Genomic DNA, 20,896 nt, shown 5'->3' on the forward strand with positions numbered 1-20,896 from the left:
CTGTTTGTCACTAGCCACTCGGGTGTTTTCCTATCTTCCTGGTGGTGGAAATTGAATAAAGATTCGTGCACTTTGTGTCTCTCACTGTGTCTCACACCTGCACACACACACCAAGGGTGCTGGGGAAAAAAATAAGCACTACTGCAGTTAGGCGGTAGTGTGGGGGTTAATAAAAAAAGAAAAAAAATAAACAGGGGATCAAGGGTACTGCTTGTCACTGGCCACTCGGATGTTTTCCAAGGAAAAAAAAGAAAAGAAAAAAGAAAATAAACAAGAGTGTCTCACACAGCATTGCCCTTTGATGTGAAGGGCACTGCTTGTGAAAAAAAAAGAAACGAAAACAAACACGGGATGCCGCAGGGAGTGGAGTGCATTATTTCCCCCTCCAACTCTATTTTGATTTAGTCCCTGCCCTCCCCTTCACTGATTGATCACACAGCATTGCCTTTTGTGAAGGGCACTGCTTGCCACTGGCCACTCGGGTGTTTTCCTATCTTCCTGGTGGTGGAAATTGAATAAAGATCCGTGCACTTTGTGTCTCTCACTGTGTCTCACACCTGCACACACACACAACATGGGGGCTGGGGAAAAAAAAAAGCACTACTGCAGTTAGACGGTAGTGTGGGGAAAAAGAAGAAAAAAATTTTAAAAATTTTTAAAAATGGAATAAAAAAAAAGCAACTGTGGTAGTGTGGGGGTATAAATAAAAAGCAGGAGTAAAAACAAATATAAACACGGGATGAGAGGTGGGCACCGTGGGGTGTGGAATATTTTATTTCCCCCAGGGAAGAGGCTTTGTCTATGTGTCCCATCCATGCTCCTTATGACTTTATAAAGGTCTATAAAGGTCACCCCTCAGCCTCTGATGCTCCTGCCTATTCAACCTCTCCCTATAGCTCAAATCGTCCAACCTTGGCAACATCCTTGAAAATCTTTTCTGAACCCTTTCAGGTTTCACAACGTATTTTCTGTAGGAAGGAGACCAGAACGCAATGTTCCAAAACCAATGCCCTGTACAGCCGCAACACGACTTCCCGACTCCTGTACTCAATATTCTGACCAATAAAGGAAAGCATACCGAACACCTTCTTCAGTATCCTATCTACCTGTGATTCAACTTTCAAGGAGCTATGAATCTGCACTACAAGGTCTCTTTGATCAGTAACACTCCCCAGGACCTTACCATTAAGTGTGTAAGTCTTGTTAAGATTTACTTTCCCAAAATGCAGCACCTCACATTTATCTACGTTAAACTCCATCTGCCACATCTCAGCCCATTGGCCCACCTGATCAAGGTCCGTTGTAATCTGAGGTAACCTTCTTCACTGTCCACTACACCTCCAATTTTGGTGTCATCTGCAAACTTACTAACTATACCTCTTTTGCTCACATCCAAATCAGTTATATACATGATGAGCAGTAGTGGACCCTGCACCAATCCTTGTGGCACTCCACTGGTCACAGGCCTTCAGTCTGAAAAACCCTCCACCACCACCCTCTGTCTTCTACCTTTGAGCCTGTTCTGTATCCAAATGGCTAGTTCTCCCTGTATTTCATGAGGTCTAACTTGGCTAACCAATCGCCCATGGGGAACCTTGTCGAACGCCTTACTGAAATCCATATAGATCACATCCACTGCTCTGCCCTCATCAATCCTCTTTGTGACTTCAAAAAACTCAATCAAGTTTGACAGACATGATTTCCCATGCACAAAACCATCTTGACTATCCCTAATCAGTCCTTGCCTTTCCAATTACATGTACATCCTGTCCCTCAGAATTCCCTCCAACAACATGCCCACCACCGATGTCAGGCTCACTGGCCTATAGTTCCCTGGTTTGTCCTTACCACCTTTCCTAAACACTGGCACCACGTTAGCCAACCTCCAGTCTCCCGGCACCTCACCTGTGACTATTGATGATACAAATATCTCAGTAAGAGGCCCAGCAATCACTTCCCTAGCTTTCCACAGAGTTCTCGGGTACACCTGATCAGGAACTGGGGATTTATCCACTTTTATGTGTTTCAAAACATCCAGCACTTCCTCCTCTGTAATATGGACATTTTTCAAAATGTCACCATCTATTTCCCTACATTCTATACCTTGCATGTCCTTTTCCACAGTAAACATGGATGCAAAATATTCGTTTACTATCTCCCCCATCTTCTGTGGCTCCACATAAAGGCCACCTTGCTGATCACTGAGAGGCTATATTCTCTGCCTAGTTACCCTTTTGTCCTTAATGTATTTGTAAAAGCTCTTTGGATTCTCCTTAACTCTCTTTGCCAAAGCTATCTCATGTCCCCTTTTTGCCCTCCTGATTTCCCTCTTAAGTATATTCCTACTCTTCTAAGTATTCACTAGATCGATAATGTCTATACCTGACACATGGTTCCTTCTTTTTCTTAATCAAACCCTCAATTTCTTTAGTCATCCAGCATTCCATATACCTACCAGCCTTTCCTTTCACCCTGGCAGGAATATACTTTCTCTGGACTCTCGTTATCTTATTTCTGAAGGCTTCCCATTTTCCAGCCATTCCTTTACCCGCGAACATCTGCCCCCAATCAGCTTTTGAAAGTTCTTGCCTAATACCGTCAAAATTAGCCTTTCTCCAATTTAGAACTTCAACTTTTAGATCTGGTCTATCCTTTTCCATCGCTATTTTAAAACTAATAGAATTATGGTCGCTGGCCCCAAAGTGCTCCCCCACTGACACCTCAGTCACCTGCCCTGTCTTATTTCTCCAGTGCCAGTATGTCCTTCCTGAGGTGTGGGGACCAAAACTGGACACAGTACTCCAAATGGGGCCTAACCAGAGCTTTATAAAGTCTCAGTAGCACAACGGTGCTTTTATATTCCAACCCTCTTGAGATAAATGACAACACTGCATTCGCTTTCTTAATCACGGACTCAACCTGCATGTTTACCTTTAGAGAATCCTCGACTAGCACTCCCAGATCCCTTTGTACTTTAGCTTTATGAATTTTCTCACCGTTTAGAAAGTAGTCCATGCTTATATTCTTTTTTCCAAAGTGCAAGATCTCGCACTTGCTCACATTGAATTCCATCAGCCATTTCCTGGACCACTCTCCCAAACTGTCTAGATCCTTCTGCAGCCTCCCCACTTCCTCAGTACTACCTGCCTGTCCACCTAACTTCGTATCATCGGCAAACTTCGCTAGAATGCCTCCAGTCCCTTCATCCAGATCATTAATATATAATGTAAACAGCTGCAGCCCCAAAACTGAACCCCGCGGGACACCGCTTGTCACCGGCTGCCATTCCAAAAAAGAACCTTTTATCCCAACTCTCTGCCTTCTGTCAGACAGCCAATCCTCAATCCATACCAGTAGCTCACCTCGAACACCATGGGCCCTCACCTTACTCAGCAGCCTCCCGTGTGGCACCTTATCAAAGGCCTTTTGGAAGTCCAGATAGATCACATCCACTGGGTTTCCCTGGTCTGACCTACTGGTCACCTCTTCAAAGAATTCCAACAGATTTGTCAGGTACGACCTCCCCTTACTAAATCCATGTTGGGCATGGGAACTACAGGCATCCCGATGGAAGTAGACATCCTCACCTGTCCGGCTGAGCTTGGGGAACACTAATCACGTGCAGACACCTGCAGACCCTCACACAGGGCATATCCTCAGCAGAAGAGACCCTAAGACAGCCCAAAGCACAGCCCCACATCAAAGCCAATGCTGGATCAAATCGCTAAAACCTTCTACAGCATCTGGGCTGGCAAGTCCATAAGAGCATAAGACCATAAGACATAGGAGTGGAAGTAGGGCCATTCGGCCCATCGAGTCCACTCTGCCATTCAATCATGGCTGATGGGCATTTCAACTCCACTTAGCCGCATTCTCCCCGTAGCCCTTAATTCCTCGAGACAACAAGAATCTATCAATCTCTGAAGTCATTGTAGTTGCTGTCAGGATGTGGACTAGAGACAGCAAAGGAGTCCTACAAGGCCAGACCTGAGTAAGAAAACTCATAAGCTGGTCCCTGGGAGACTGAGAGAAAAGTGAGGTCTGCAGATGCTGGAGATCAAAGTCAAGAGTGTGGTGCTGGAAAAACAGAGCAGGTCAAGCTGCAGCTGAGGAGCAGGAGAGTCCAGATTTCAAGCATAAGCTCTTCATCAGGAATGCCACACCCTGGAAAGTTCCCCTACACGTGGGTTGGAACAGCTAAATTCTTTAATATCATCCAAATCGGAGCTGCTTAAAATTAATGTTTGGTTAAATGGTCACCCAATTCCCACGGAGATTGATCCCAGCACAGCTGTATCTATGGTTACAGAATCTGTCTTTAATGAGATTCACTCGGGTCTCAAAGCTTATTGCGCAGGACCTCAGCCAGACTGTGAACTTACACTGGGGAACTGTTACAGATTAAGCGTACAACTTCAGTTCTGGTTTCCTATGAGCAGTTTGTGCAGTTACCACTGAAGATAGTAAAAAGCTTGGGCCCAAGCTTATTGGGGCAGAATTGGTTGAGAAAGATTCATCTCGATTGGTTCAACACTTTTTGATTCGAAGATGGCTGCCTCAGTGAAGTCCTAGTGGAATACCCAGGAGATGTTGAGCGAAGGCTTGGGATGATGAAAGGGACCAAAGCCACTCTGCAAGTTGCTCAGGAACAATTCCGCAATTTTACAAGGCCCTCCACCGAGTGCCTTTTGCCTTGCAGGTAAAAGTAAAGGTGGAAATCAGGAGGCTGGAGAGTGAAGGAATCAGCAAATCCGTGCAGTTTGTGGAATGGGCAGCACCAGTCATACCAATTGTGAAGCTCGATGGCTCAGTTCACCTGTGTGGGAATTTCAAGCAAATGGTAAATGGCTTCTTGCAGCGGGATAAATACCCAATCCCTCGCATACAGCACTTGTTGCAAAATTGGCAGGAGGGCTGTCCTTTACAAAGCTGGACATTAGCCATGCCTACCTGCAATAGCGATTGGATAAGCAGTCCCAGAAGTACACCACAATTAACACATCTAAGGGTTTATAGCAGTACATAATACTGCTAGCACCCTTTTCCAGTGGACCATGGAGAACATTTTACAAGGGCTACCCCAGGTTGCCATTTATCTGGATGACGTACTACTAACAGGGAAGACCAATGAAGAGAACTTGGACATAGTGCTGAAACATTTCTCCCAAATGGGCATACACCTTAGAAGGGAAAAATGTGTGTTCCAGGCATCCCGTGACCTACTTAGAGTACAGAGCTGACAAAACTAGGTTATACCCATTGGACGATAAAGTGAGGGGGAATCAAAGGAGCCCAGTCTGTACTAGAGCGTACACCTTTCCTTGAGTTAGTAAATTCAAATGGAAAATTAATACATAACCCAGCCTCCATCTTGCCACCCTTACACCAGCTACTGAAAAAGGGTCAGCCTTTAGGCAAGTGAGAAAGTAGCTATCGTCATCTAAGGTGTTGGCCCACCATGATCCGAAGGGAGAGGCAATGCTGAACATGCGATGCCTCCCGATATGGTACTGGGGTAGTGTTGGCTCACTGATGGCCCAATGGAGAGGAACACTTGATAGCATATGCTTCCTGGACTATGATGATGCCTGAATACAATATTTCCAGACAGAGAAGCAAGTTTGGCGATCATCTTTGGTGTAAGGAATCTCCACCAGTACCTTTACAGGTGGGAATTTGTCATAGTAACAGATCACAAACCCCAGCTGGGGCTAATGAAGGAAGAGCAGGCAATGTCACCCATGGCTTCCAGTTGAATTCAGTGCTTGATGAGTACAAATTAGAACACCGTCCAGGAAGCCAAGTGATAATGTGGATGCCCTGAGCTGCCTCCCACTAGCAGATATTCCATCGGTCCTGTCTCCCTTGGAAGAGTCCATTTTGGTTTTAAACTTCCTGGACACCCTCCTGGTCACATCCAACTATGGACACAAGAAGATCCTGTCCAAGCAGAACTGAAATAGCTGGTGGTCCTGGGGGAAGCAGAAGAGCCATCACAACCAGGGTCGAAATTTTTCTGTATTCGGCGTAACCAGATCACCATAGAGGATGTAGGGAGCAAGGGCGATTATCCCGGATAAAGATCACTACCAGAAACTAGCTGAACTCCACCCGGGTCATCCAGGGGTTTCCAAGACGAAGATTCTAGCAAGACACTATGTCTGGTGGTCAGAGTTTGACACTGACGTAGCTACATTGGTAAGGTAGTGCCCAGAGTGCCACCAGTGGCAGCCTACATTATGGGAATGGCCTGGTAAATCCTGGACTTGGTTACATGTCAACTATGCCGGTCCTTTCATGGGCTCAATGTTCCTGGTCAATGTGGAATCCCATTCAAAATGGTTGGACATAAATAACCAACCTCAGCAAACTCAGGTATGACAATTGAGAAGCTGAGAGCATCATTCATGATACAGGGACTCCAGGACGTTTTGGTCACGGCCAATGGAACGTCATTTACCAGCTGGGAATTTAAGTATTTCTTGAAGTCGAATAGCATTTGGCACATAAGGACAACTCCATACCATCCATTGTCCAGTGGTCTGGGGGAAAGAATGGTGCACACATTGAAGTCAGGCTTAAAGAAGTAGCCTACAGCATCACTCGATATCAAACTGTCCCGGTTCCTGTTTGATTATAGGGTCACCCCTCATTCAACAACATTGATAGCACCAGCAGAGTTACTGAGGGGGAGAAGACTCCGCACCAGGTTAAACCTGATATTTCCAGACCTGGGGAGGGGCGAGAGTGAAACAGCAGCAGGGACACTAATGCCAGACACATGCCTCCTTTAAGCGAGATAGATAAGTTAGTTCAGGGGATGAAGTTTGATTAGATTAGATTAGACTTAGATTAGACTTACAGTGTGGAAACAGGCCCTTCGGCCCAACAAGTCCACACCAACCCGCCGAAGCGCAACCCACCCATACCCCTACATTTACCCCTTACCTAACACTACGGGCAATTTAGCATGGCCAATTCACCTGACCCGCACATCTTTGGACTGTGGGAGGAAACCGGAGCACCTGGAGGAAACCCACGCAGACACGGGGAGAACGTGCAAACTCCACACAGTCTGTTGCCTGAGTTGGGAATTGAATTGTGAGGCAGCAGTGCTAACCACTGTGCCACCGTGCCGCCCACGGTGCCAGAACTATGGGAATGGCCCTGTATGGGTATAAGGCGAGGTGGACACAAAGTCAGGTCTTGTGAGTTACAGAGTTTGGGGCAGTGATACAGTCCTGAATGAACATATGGATCACCTGAAAGCTGTTATCTTGCGAACGGGACAGGGGCAAAACATACGTGGCCCCTCAGGACAGAGAGAAGTCCTGTCAGAAATCATAGGTTCTCCCACTCCGTCTAGTGTCGAGCAAACCTCAGAGTCTGAGATGGATACAGCCTCAATGCCTTTACAGCCAGATGAAGAGGAGGAAACTCTCCCAAGGTGCTCTGGATGCAAGAGCTGGGCTACGGTCTGGCACATGTCACACATGTCAGAGGAACCAGACCTGGGGAAAACATTGCAAGGAATGCTACTAGAGACAGAAAGGCCAAGCCAAAATCCTTGGACTTGGAAGGGAGGATGTAGTGATTTGAACCAGGTGGACTTCACTGACTATGCGATCCTTGATTAAGATTGTTAACCTGGGCCAATCAGAAAGTCCTGGCTGATAGATATAACCAAGAGACAATGTGAATAAAGATTTCTGCACTCATTGTTCTTCACTGTGTCCTGCACCTACACACACAACATGGGGAACAAAAAAAATAAAACAGGAGGGTTAGAAGTTCTGTTCAGTTTGAGATCTGGCTCTGAGGGAGCTGGATCAGTGTCAAGGTCTCTCCATTAATATTATGGGATTGACTCTGAGCTTGCTGCCCACATCCAGTGTGTACTGCTGTTGTTGGTCTCTGCTAAAAAGGAGAGTTTTCTTTTTCTTTCCCCCTTGTCCAGAGAAGACAGTTGTTTTTTGGTTTTCTTTATTTTTTTTTCACATTTAAAACAAAAGATATACAGGTGCAATCTGAATAAAGATTTCTGCACTCGCTGTTCTCTCCTACAACTGAACACACAAGACATGGGTGCGGGGAAAATAAGCACTACCACTGTTAGGTGGTTGTGTGTGGGGATTTAAACAAAACAGTGGATTAGCATCTCTGAAAAAAATATAACCAGGAATTTAGAATCTCCTGAGTTCAGGGACTAACTCTGAGTTGGCTGGCCACAGTTAGGGTACTGCTGCTGGTTTTTGTTTTTGGGGGCCTGATTCCTGAACTGGCTGATCTACACAGTCAGTGTGTTACAGGTGTATTTCAGTTCTCAATAGGGAACTGTTGTTTCACTCGCTGGTTGCAACCTGTGTGTTACTCTTTTTTATGTAAAAAAAGAAAAAATATATATAACCAGGCAACTTAGAATCTCCCCAGTTCAGGCAACTGACTCTGAACAGGCCGGCCATGACCAGTGTACTGTGCACTAGTAAATAAAGAGTGTCTTGTTGATGGGATACCAACCTGTGTACAGTTACTTCAGAGTGGTATCTACAACTCAGGGCTGGTGCAAAGGTGTCAGGAACTTGGAAGTGAATAATGACTTGCATTTATGTCACACCTTTCACAACCTCCGGTTGCCCCATAACAACAAGATACAGTTTGAGACAGACCTGCTGCACTGCACCAGTGCGGCTCAATTCACGCTGGAGGAACCACATCTAGTCTGGATTACACGTGACTCCAAACCTGTAGCAATGTGGCTAACTCTCAACTGTCTATTGGAGAATTTGAGATGGACGCCCAAAGATGTGCGGGTTAGTTAGATTGGCCATGGTAAATGCCGGGGGATGAGGATAAGGTAGGGTCTGGGTATGGGTGGGCTGCTCTTTGGAGGATCAGTACAGATGTGATGGGCTGAACGACCTCTCTCCACTCTGTTGGGCATTCTATGATGCTATGACAATCAATACTGGCTTAGCCCGCAATGCCCACAGCTCGTAAATGAATAACTTTTAAAATAAACTAGCCAACTGGCTCCTCAACAACACTAAAATTTAATCATTAACTGTTTACTTAGATAATTTATTTAAAACTGAGTGAAAATAAACATTCTGTGAAATTATGAACAATGTTGATGATGTAGTAACTGAAGACTAAGAATTGCTGCTTAATAATGAAACTGGAAGTCAGCTATACAGTGTTTGGCCTGGAAATATACTTTGATTTTCATGAACTACGGCACCATTCACTTCTTTTCTGAACTTACATCCAGCTCTGACCTCAGCCCATCGAAGTAGCTGCCATGAGTTGTTGTACCAGAGGTGACAAGTCAGGTTCCCTTTCGATCGATTGAACCAAGGTATGAATACTGTCGACATTCTGTCATTCAACGCACGGTACTGATTTCTGGGAACCTCTTCCCCATTCATTCGCCAGACGATGCTGGTTGCATTAATTCTGTAATCAAAAGTGCAGCCTTCACTTTTCAATTGGCAAGTGGCTGACAAAGGATCACCCAGGTGAAGAACTGCTGAATTCAACGTCATGTAACTGCAGTTTTCCCAGGACACGCTGACGGTACCTGAAGATTGAGACAACATGTTGTAAGTGATCCTTTCAGAACCGTTGACACACTTCTGCAAACCTAGAATGGAATTAACACATGATGAACTTTCCTGATGTACCTTATGCTTTTCAGAGAAGACCCCCTGCACTGCACCAGTGAGGCTCAATTCAGGCTGGAGGAACCACGCCTAGTCTGGATTATATGTGACTCCAGACCCACAGCAATGGGTTAATTCTTAACTGTTCATTGGCGAATTAGAGATGGAGTAATTGGTTATTCGCTTCAAGACAATTGCAAAACTTTGGACATTTAATCCGGGTGATGAGGGTCTTTTCCATCAGCTGCAATCTGCTAAGAACCTGGAATCACCTGCTTTGGGGAAGGTCCACCATCTTTGGTAACAGTTTGGCACTGAAGTGGACAGCAGGACCCCGGATCTAGTTAAGCTCCCCTTTCCCAAATTGATTTCACGGTTATTCATTCTTTCTTTTCCAACCACCACGTCTGGGTGCTATTTTGACAGCTACAACTGAGCTTGACCAAGTCTGCTTTCTGCATCATCGACTTGCCACACATGAGTTTGGTAGGTGTCCATGGGCAATCCAGGACCTTGAGGGCTCCTGTCTGCCTAAGGTAAGGGGATGGTGTTGGGGGGGTGTGGGGGGGTGGTCTCTGACACAAGTGTCACCTCCTTAGCCGCACCTGAAGGGCATTGTTGGCTCCCTGGCAGAGGGGAGGCAGAGAGACTGGGTATCTCCAGAGTGTCCTGAGATGACAATCCCTGGATGACTGTCCCTCCTCTGTCAGTGAGCAATGTGGAACCACCTTCCCTGTCAGAGGAGATGGGGACCTTGGAGGCAGGTTATGGTTCTTTGGCCTCCTCTTTCCTAGCCAGTGAATGGATGCATCCATTGCTTGATCAATGGACTAAAAGTCCCCACACATGTACAATCCCTACAGTGTGGAAGCAGGCCACACCAACCCTCTCAAGATTATCTCACCCAGATCCATTCCCCTACCCTATTACTCTACATTTCCCTTGACTAATGCACCTAATCTACACATTCCTGGACACTATGGACAATTCAGCATGGCCGATTCATCTAACCTGCACATCATTGGATTGTGGGAGGAAACCACACCACCCAAAGGAAACCCACGCAGATACAGGGAGAATGTGCAAACTCCACACAGACAGTCATCTGAGGCTGGAATCGAACCCAGTCCCTGGTGCTGTGAGGCAGCAGTGCTAACCAGTGTGCCACCATGCCGCTCCTGGCAGGTAGTATTTTTTTCCAGACCTGGCTCTATGGTGGAGGCGAAAGTGAGTACTGCAGATGCTGGAGATTAGAGCCAGGGGTGTGGTGCTAGAAAAGCACAGCCATTCAGGCAGCATCCGAGGAGCAGGAAAATCAAAGTTTCGAGCAAAAGCCCTTCATCAGGAATGACTTTTCCTACTCCTCGGATGCTGCCTGAGTGGCTGTGCTTTTCCAGCACCACATTCTTGTCTCTATGATGGAGGCAACCATGCACTTGTGTGCCAAATCCATGACATCAAAAAGAACTTGGTTAGACTTGTTTGTCAAACCCGAAGTTTGACCTCTCAGTTTACACTTGATCTTTGACACCACTGCCAGACATTCCCTACTTATCTTCACATCTCCATCAGCCCAATAATGGCCAAGTCTAGAGGCTCATCATCCACACTGGGCTTAGCAGGAGCTTGTTCCTCCACAGGAACATTGGAGACATCGGCCATTTCTCCTTCCCCTAATTGCCAACCTATTCCAAATGGGTCTCCAAGCCTACTCTTGATAGATAGATCATCCACTGTGGTGAATGTCTCTATGCTGCTGGAGGGTGGGGAGGAAGGTGTATCCTCTGAGGGTGATCTATCTCCTTAGGGGTCATGTCTGAGGTGGAGCAAGCGAGGTGGGCCTAAGGGATGTGGGTCTTATTTCCTTTATTCTTGCGAGTGTGAAAGAACTCTGGAGATTCTTTAGGGAAATAAAGCTTAGTTCATGTCAAAAGCCTCCACCCTCACCCTAAATGTTTACAAGATGTTGGTGCTTGATGTGCAGCTGGCAGGAACTTTGGAGCCTTCCTAACTATGCGGCAGTCATTATCCAATCTCCATTTTGGTACAGACATATTTCCCTTGCTGACCTGTACTAGCAAGCATTTAAATGTAATTACTTTTTGTAGCTGGCACAACTAAACATTTACTCAGAAATTTCAAAGAAATTTGGTTTCAATTAGATAACTGGACTATATTTATTCTGCTCAAAAAAGCAAAATATTGTGGGTGATGGAGATGAGAAATGAAAATAGAAAGAGCTGGAGAAACTCAACATATCTGGCAGCATCTGTTAAGAGAGAAACAGAACTGAGATGGAGACATAATTGGTTTTATGCTGCTTAAAAGGGGGGAAGGAAGGGAGAGAATTATTCATCTTCGTACTCTATTGCACTGAATTGTATGGAGTCATAGAGAAGTACAATATGGAAACAAACCCTTTGGTCCGACTCATCCATGCTGACCAGATATCTCAACCCAATCTAGTCCTACTTGCCAGCACCTGGCCCATATCCCTCTAACCCTTCTTATTAATATACCCATCCATATGCCCTTCAAATGCTATAACCACACCAGCCCCCACCACCCCCTTAAAAGCAATACAGTTCATCACAAATTAATCACTGTAAGAAATATAAACGTGAACAGTGCCAAACATCACCCACAATCAGTTCCAATTTGTGAGTCCAGTGAAAACCTTTAGATATCAATGTACCTTTGTGAACTTTGTACTTGTTAAGAAATACTTCTCCAACCTGCTTCATGTAGCTTACAAGAATATTTGTCTCAAAAAATGTCTTTTCAATAGAAACCATGCTGATTGAGTTTGCAACATACTAAAACTTTCTGTTTCACTGAATATGTACATTGTCAACTTCCCCCTCACATATGCAGACAACTCATTTATACATTCTTCTAAACCAAACAGTAATAACAAGCAAGCAGAAGATGAAACATAAATACACATGTGGTCCCAGAATGGTTTAGACCATAGCGAGCATATGCAGCAATGACACCACTGCAATTTTCAACAACAAACTTAATTCAATCTCAACTCATCGCTTCATAAGCCAACAGCACCAAACATATACAATTCACAAATAATACAGAAAATAGAAGGAGTGCTCAGTGCATCAGGCAACATCTATGTGGAGAGATGCAACATTAACATCTCAGGTTTAAGACCTTTTGTCAGAAGTCAAAAACGTTTGAAGTGCATGTATAGGTTTTAAGTAACCTTGTATTAGATCTCACAGCATCTGTTTGCTTTTCCTTGAGTGCCAGCTTTCACTTTTGCATTCATGGAATGTGGATGCCAATGGCAAGACAAGTATTGCCCATTCCTGTTACCTTGACGGTGGTGCTTTTTTGGAAATGCTGCCATCTGTGTTTACATCCATTCATATTTAAAAGGCCTGTTTTGGCTCTCTGTGACTAGGACCCAGTTCAAATGTTTTAGTCCCTGTAGTCCTCATCCCACATATACCTCTCAACCTACCTCCATGGTTCCTCAAACCCTCCATGCCAACTCATCCTGCCCACCTGCTTTCCTGGATTCCTCACACCCTTCATGCCAGCCCATACTCACTCACTCAATATCTTCCATGGTATCCACCACACAGAAGTTTTGTGAAGATGAAATAAATAAACTTCTAAAAATCTGGCATACCTCTCACTATATAGACTCCAACTCTTGAAAACATCAAAGGTCTTAAGTCCCTCTAAGTGGCTTATATCTTATAAAAATACTTTACCCTTTAATAGCCTCAAATTAAACTGTGAATGCAGACCCCTGCTGAGATAACTATAGCCTTGACACCCAGCCAAGCATTCATAAGGAATTATTGTTAGGGAAGTATCAATGACAAACTCTGTGAAAGGAGATGCTACACCAGACAGCCTGTAAATCAAAGCAGTTTAGCAAAAGATCCTTTTTAAAAAAACATTGATAGCTGCAATCTGCTTTTTAAAAGATTAAAAAATTCCTGATCATGACAGTTAAACAGAACTTATGCACCTTTAAGAATGTTTACTTCAATTGCACAAACTTGTGGCACCTACTCAGTGGGATAAGGGTCTCCCTGCTAAGTGAATCACACCCTGACCCCTTTCCTGAACCAGCATAAATGGGAAATGTTGAAAATGAGAAGAGGACTTCTCTATCCAGATCCCATCCTCCGTTTGTAAGACTTCATAAAAATTTGGCTACTCATACTCTTCCTTTGGCCTGGCATCTATTTTAGTCATGGAGTCATAGAGATAGACAGCACAGAAACAGACCCTTCAGTCCAGCTTGTCCCTGCTGACCAGATATCCTGTATAAATTCAGTCCCCTTTGCCAGCATTTGCTCACATCCCTCTAAACCCTTCCTATTCATATACCCACCCAGATGCCTTTTAAATGTTGTATTTTATCAGCCTCCATCACTTCCTCTGGCAGCTCATTCCATACATGTGCCAACCTCTGAGTGAAAAAGTTACCCCTTAGGTCTCTTTTATATCTTTCCCCTCTCACCTTAAGTCTATCCCCTCTAGTTTTTGACTCCATAACCCTGGGGAAAAGACCTTGACTATTCACCCTATCCATGCCTCTCATGATTTTATAAAGTACTATAAGGTCACCCCTCAGCCTCCGACGCTCCAGGGAAAACAGCCCCAGCAATTCAGCCTCTCCTAATAGCTCAAACCCTCCAAACCTGCCAGCACCTATGTAAATTTCTTCTGAACCCTTCATATTTCATAGCATCCTTCCTATAGGAGGGAGACCAGATCTGCACGCAACACTGAAAAGGTGGCCAGACCAATGTGCTGTCTCACTACAACATGACCTTCCAACTCTTATACTCAATGCACTGACCAGTAAAGGCAAGCAAACAAACGGCTTTTTTAATGGGTGTTTTGACAATATTTCAACTACTTAAAAATTGCTCAAAAAGAAAAATTAAAAGCATTGTCTATTGCTGCAACAGTCATTTCTAACTTAACATAAATGAACAGCCAACTAACAGATTATTTCTCATTCAAGTTCCTAAATTTAATACAATTGCTAAATATCCATAAACTCTGGGTCTTACCTGCACAAATGAAGGGGACAAGCAGGAACCAGATCTCCAGTTTTGTGAAGCATACACTGACAGCCATGTTTATTATTCTCATAAACCTAAAATAACAGCAAGAATTGTAACATACTTGCCCAATAATACACAAATGCTGTGTGAAACATTACGAATAACATATTTCCAATATAAAAGGTCCAGAAAACTTGCTTTCAAATTTAATTGAAACAGTACAATTTCCATGTTGTTCAGAGTTTGAGCAGATTAGATTAAAGTGACCGTGAAAGTCTTTAGTAATTGCAGTTTAACCACAGCTTTTCAACGTCTAAGCAACAAGAACAGGAGCCAAGAACATTCTTTGGAATCAGAATCTCACATTTCCTAGTAACTTGAGTCATTTGCTGGCTTACCACAATCTACTTTATATTTGTAGCCATTTCTATTGGTCTTCTGCAACAGTTATGGTCTATAGAGAAACCATGACACAAGTTTGCGTGGAGTTTGCACATTCTCCCTGTGTCTGCGTGGGTTTCCTCCAAGTGCTCCGGTTTCTTCCCACAGTCCAAAACATGTGCAGATTAGGTGAATTGGCCATGTTAAATTGCCCGTAGGGTTAGGTGAAGGGGTAAATGTAGGGGAATGGGTCTGGGTGGGTCGCGCTTCGGAGGGTCGGTGTGGACTTGTTGGGTCGAAGGGCCTGTTTCCACACTGTAAGTAATCTAATCTGACCTAAAAAGTAATTTGTTTCTACAGGTAGTCATTTTGGACAAGTAAACACACTCAAGAAACTTATACTGATGTTACAACTTTAAAACAAAAATTAATGCATCTATCAGATGAGGAAGATGTATGTTTTCTGAATCTGCTCATTAGCATTCCCATTGGTGCAAAAAAACTATTGAGGTCTGAACAGTTAAGTTATCAGGAAAATCTGTACCTTTCAGCAACAGACTAGATACTAAGCAAGAGGCAAACAATATTTTCCGATAACTTCACTACATGCATTACAAAGTATCTTATGGCACAAAAATAGATTATTTGATGTAATGTGTCCATGCTGGTATTTATTCAACACGTGTAAAAACTGTAAAGAATACTACATTGGACAAACAAGCAGGAAATTTCCCACCAGGATACATGAACATCAACTGGCCACCAAAAGACACGACCGACTATCTCTAGTCGGTCCATACATACAGACAAAGAAGGACATCACTTTGACTGGGACAACACATACATCCTAGGACAAGCGAAACAGAGAATTCCTAGAGGCCTGGCATTCTGACCGGAACTCCATCAACTCCATTGATTTAGACACCATTTACCTTCCTTTGAAAAAAGATCTGGAAATGACATCACCCACCTTAAGAAACTAAGACCTATAAATAGAGAGATGGGTCAGATCACCAGTGCTCTCACGGATGATGTTACCTAGTCATGGTGACAAAACATCCAAAAACAAACCTTCCAGCTCAGTGAACCTATATCCATATCCTCAGCCTGAGCTACAAAAATGTTCGTAATATTTTTATTCCACTTGTATAAAACAATTTGGGGTGGCATGGTGGCTCAGTGGTTAGCACTGCTGCCTTACAGCACCAGGGTCCCAGCCTCAGCCAAGTGTCTGTGTGGAGTTGGCAGATTCTCCCTGTGTCTGCGTGGGTTTCCTCCAGGTACTCTGGTTTCCTCCACAGTCCAAAGATGTGCAGGTCAGGTGAATTGGCCGTGCTAAATTGCCCATAAGATTAGGTGCATTAGTCAGAGGGAAATGGGTCTAGATGGGTTACTCTTTGGGGGGTCGGCATGGACTGGTTGGGCCAAAGGGCCTGTTTCCACATGTAGGGAATCTAATCTAAATAAACACTCGAGAACCATCTGTAGTTAAAAGGGAGCAGGATATTTCACTAAGCTAAAGGAGGTGAATGTAGTACTTCACTCATTAAAACCCCCTGATTAAGGGGGTTTCAACTGAATACCTTACATTACCAGAGGTGTTGATTTAATATCATACATGAAAGATTATCATAAGGTTTATTAGAAGTTCAAATCCTGTTCTATTAAACACTTTGCTCCCAAATGTAGGATTTTGGCACATGCTTATATTGTGCAGGTGAAGCTGACTTTCTAGTCATGTCTTTTTACTAATTAAAAGGAAACAATTTTTTTGTCTCTTGGAGAGGGTGTGGAAGGATTCAGTTGTCATGGTCCACACAGATACAAACAACATAAATAGGACTAGGAAAAAGAATCTGCTGAGAGATTATTTGCAGCTCAGGGCTAAATTGAAAACCACAAACATAATGAGGAGCTAAGTTTATGGCTCAATGATTGGTCAAATATGGATTCTGATTCAAGGCATACTAGTAACTCAGCAAGAGAGAACTGTTCCACTGGGACAAGTTTCATTTGAAACCGTGCTGGAACCAATGACCTGGTAAATTATATAACTTTGGTTGAACGTATGTTTTGGAACTAATTAGTGGCGAGAGGGTTCAAGTTTTTAAAAAATCAAAAAGAGAGCCTCAAAAATATCATAGTAATATAGTAAAAGGTCGAAGTTTAAGGCTGTTATTTGAATGCACACATGCAAGGGAGATGAATTGGTGGCACAAATAAAAATAAATTGATATGACTTGACAGCTATAATGGAGATGTGTTTGCAGCATGATCAAAACTGGAAACTAGTGTTCAAAAGTATTTGATGTTCCAGAATAACATGCAAAAAGGAGGAAATGTGGTAGCTTTATAAACGAAGGAAGTTATCGGTGCAGTGATGAGTCATGATATAACTCCGGTAGACTGTGATGTGGAATCAGTTTGAAGAAAAATAAGGAATTCAAAGGTTGAGAGAACATTTGTAGCTCGGGAGCTCGTCTGTTCGCCGAGCTGGGAATTTGTGTTGCAGATGTTTCGTCCCCTGTCTAGGTGACATCCTCAGTGCTTGGGAGCTTCCTGTGAAGCGCTTCTGTGATGCTTCCTCCGGCATTTATAGTGGTTTGTCTCTGCCATTTCCAGTTGTCAGTCCGTTGCAGTGGCTGGTATATTGGGTCCAGGTTGATGTGTTTGTTGATAGAATCTGTGGGTGAGTGCAATGCCTCTAGTAATTCCCTGGTTGTTCTCTGTTTGACTTGTCCTATAATAGTAGGATTGTCCCAGCCGAACTCATGTTGCTTGTCATCTGTGTGTGTGGCTACTAAGGATAGCTGGTCATGTTGTTTCGTGGCTAGTTGGTGTTCATGGATATGGATCGTTAGCTGTCTTCCTGTTTGTCCAATGTAGTGTTTTGTGCAGTCCTTGCATGGGATTTTGTATGCTACGCTGGTTTTGCTCATGCTGGGTATCGGGTCCTTTGGCCTGGTGAGTTGTTGTCTGAGAGTTTTTGGCGAATACATTGTAGAGATGTTCTTCTTCCTCTTTTTGCAGTTCTGTGTGCTGCAGTGTGTTGTGGCCATTTTGAACAGTGTCTTGATGCAACTTCTTTTGTGTGTGTTGGGGTGGGTGCTTTCGTAGTTCAGGACTTGGTCTATGTGTGTGGCTTTCCTGTATACCTTGGGAGTTGGTTGGCCTTTTCTCCCTCTCTAGTGAATCAGATTCTAGTGACTGTGGCTTTGATGATCCGGTGTGTGTTCTCTATTTCTGTGTTTTTAATGATTACAAAGATGTCATCCACATATCTGACCCAGAGTTTGGGTTGAATTTGCAGTAAGACTGTTTGTTCTAATCTTTGCATTACCGCTTCTGCTATGAGTCCAGAGATGGATGAGCCCATGGGTGTGCCATCGATTTGTTCATATATTTGGTTGTTGAATGTGAAGTGTGTTGTAAGGCACAGGTCCAGTAGTTTGAGTATGCAGTCTTTGTTGATAGGTTCCCTGTCTTGTTGTCTGTTCTGTATGTCCAGCAGGTTGGCTATTGTTTCTCTGGCTAGGGTTTTGTTGATAGAGGTGAACAGTGCCGTTACATCGAATGAGACCATAGTTTCTTCCTTGTCTATGTGTATATTTCTGATGATGTCCAAGGATTCCTATGTTGACTGTATAGAGTGTCTGGATCCACTGATCAGGTGTTTCAGTTTCTGTTATAGTTCTTTAGCAAGTTTGTGTGATGGTGTGATGGTAGCGATACAATGGGTCTGAGTGGGATGTCTGGTTTGTGCACTTTAGGTAGTCCATAGAATCTTGGGGTGGTGTTGCTTTCAGGTTTCATTCTTTGTAGGTCAAACCTGGTTATGTGTCTGCTTTTTTTACAGGTTCCTCAGTGTGTTGTTTATCCTATTGGTGAGCTGTGGGGTGGGGTCCATCTTTGTCTTTTGGTAGGTGTTGGTATCTTCACGTAGTTGTTGCGCTTTCTAGATGTCCAAGATGACCGTCATTCTGCCTTTGTCTGCTGGTAGTATGATTATGTTCTTATCATTTCTTAGTGTTTTTAGTGCTCTCCTGTCCTTGGTGTTGAGGTTGTCTGTTTGTCTTTTCCTTGTTATCAGGGGTACGATACTTTGTCTCACTGTTTGTGTGTCTCTTCTGTCAGTCCATTATTTCTGAGTGTGCATTCTAGTGCTGCTAGGAAGTCTGCTGTCTTGGCGTCCCTGTGGTTATAGTTGAGTCCCTTGGCCAGTATTGTTCCTTCCATGTCTGTGAGCTGTCTGTGGGAGAGGTTTCTAGCCCAGGTATGTGTTGTGGTGTCCTCTCTGTTGTGTGTTAGTTTGGCCATTTTTTCTTTTCGTGGTGTTTTTTTTTGTGGTGTGTGGTCCTGTTCTGTCCTATGGTGACGGCCCGTTCTATGGTCTGGGTCCAGTCCTGATTGGTGGTTTTTGAAATTAACCATTTTTGGTGCGCAATTTCTTGTCTGTATTTGTGTAGTCTATTGTGTGTGTCTGTAATCATTACCTGAATCATCCTGAATCCGTTCTGTCTGGCTGTGTCTCTGGCTTGTGGGTTGTTGACTGGTGGTCTGTATCTGACACATGGTGGAAGGATTCGATTCTTTCAGCAATCGTGCAGGAACTGGAGTTGTTTGTATGTGGTGCTTAGGCGGTTGGCACAGGATTCCCATTTCCTGGCTTGTCTTAGCGTCTCGCCCATAGGTGTTCAAAGTTTGAGAGAGGATTTGTAGCTCGGGTGCTCATTGTTGTGGTTCTGTTCGCCGAGTTGGGAATTTGTGTTGCAGGCGTTTCGTCCCCTGTCTAGGTGACATCCTCAGTGCTTGGGAGCCTCCTGTGAAGCACTTCTGTGATGTTTCCTCTGGCATTTATAGTGGTTTGTTTCTGCCACTTCCGGTTGTCAGTTCCAGCTGTCAGCTGCAGTGGCCGGTATATTGGGTCCAGGTGGATGTGTTTGTTGATAGAATCTGTGGATGAGTGCCATGCCTCTAGGAATTCCCTGGCTGTTCTCTGTTTGGCTTGCCCTATAATAGTAGTGTTGTTCCCCCCCCCCCAGTCAAACGCATGTTGCTTGTCATCCACGTGTGTGACTACTAAGGATAGCTGGTCATGTCGTTTCGTGGCTAGTTGGTGGTCATGGATACGGATTGTTAGCTGTCTTCCTGTTTGTCCTATGTAGTGTTTGCGGATCCGTAAAGACAAACAACTATAAATGCCGGAGGAAACATCACCGAAGCGCTTCACAGGAGGCTCCCAAGCACTGTGGATGTCACCTAGACAGGGACAAAACGTCTGCAACACAAATTCTCAACTCGGCAAACAGAACCACAACAAAAATAAGGAATAGCATGGGAAAGAGGTCATGGGTGGAAGTTGTGTATAGATCTCCACAGAAGTTGCCTCACTGTAGGACAAAGTGGAAGGTGAAGACAAATAAGATGGACAAGGCTAACATGAGAGACAATGTTTTAGAGATTTTTTTATTCATTCATGGGATGAGAGTGTCACTTGCTAGGCCAGCACTTATTGCCCATCACTAATTGGCCAGAGGGCAGTTAACTGGCAACCACATTGCTGTGGGTCTGGAGTCACATGTAAGCCAGACCAGGTAAGAATGGCCTATCAAAATTCTATCCAACTCAGCTTTGAATGAATTCAATGATGCTGCTTCCACTACTAATGACCCTCAGAGGAAAATCAATTCTCCTCTTTTCCATCTTAAAAGGAAGACCTCTTATTCTAAAACTATGTTCCCTCGTTCTACTTTGTCCAACCAGAGGACACATCCTTGTATTCCATTCCCCCTCCAATAGTCACTGACA

At 44.1% G+C, this 20,896-nt stretch overlaps 1 protein-coding gene across 1 annotated transcript in view; it reads right to left on the reverse strand.

The window, feature by feature from the left end:
• LOC132829209 (granulocyte colony-stimulating factor receptor-like) overlaps nt 1–20,896 on the reverse strand; it is a 39,291-nt gene that overhangs the window by 11,583 nt on the left and 6,812 nt on the right. The window contains exons 2-3 of the mRNA XM_060846578.1: nt 14,714–14,799; nt 9,263–9,577 (exon numbers count right to left, since the gene is read on the reverse strand). Of these exons, the coding sequence (XP_060702561.1) occupies nt 9,263–9,577; nt 14,714–14,799 (401 nt within the window). The remainder of the gene's footprint in view (nt 1–9,262; nt 9,578–14,713; nt 14,800–20,896) is intronic.

The sequence above is a fragment of the Hemiscyllium ocellatum genome, chromosome 28, assembly GCF_020745735.1.
Source record: "Hemiscyllium ocellatum isolate sHemOce1 chromosome 28, sHemOce1.pat.X.cur, whole genome shotgun sequence".
NCBI lineage: Eukaryota > Metazoa > Chordata > Chondrichthyes > Orectolobiformes > Hemiscylliidae > Hemiscyllium > Hemiscyllium ocellatum.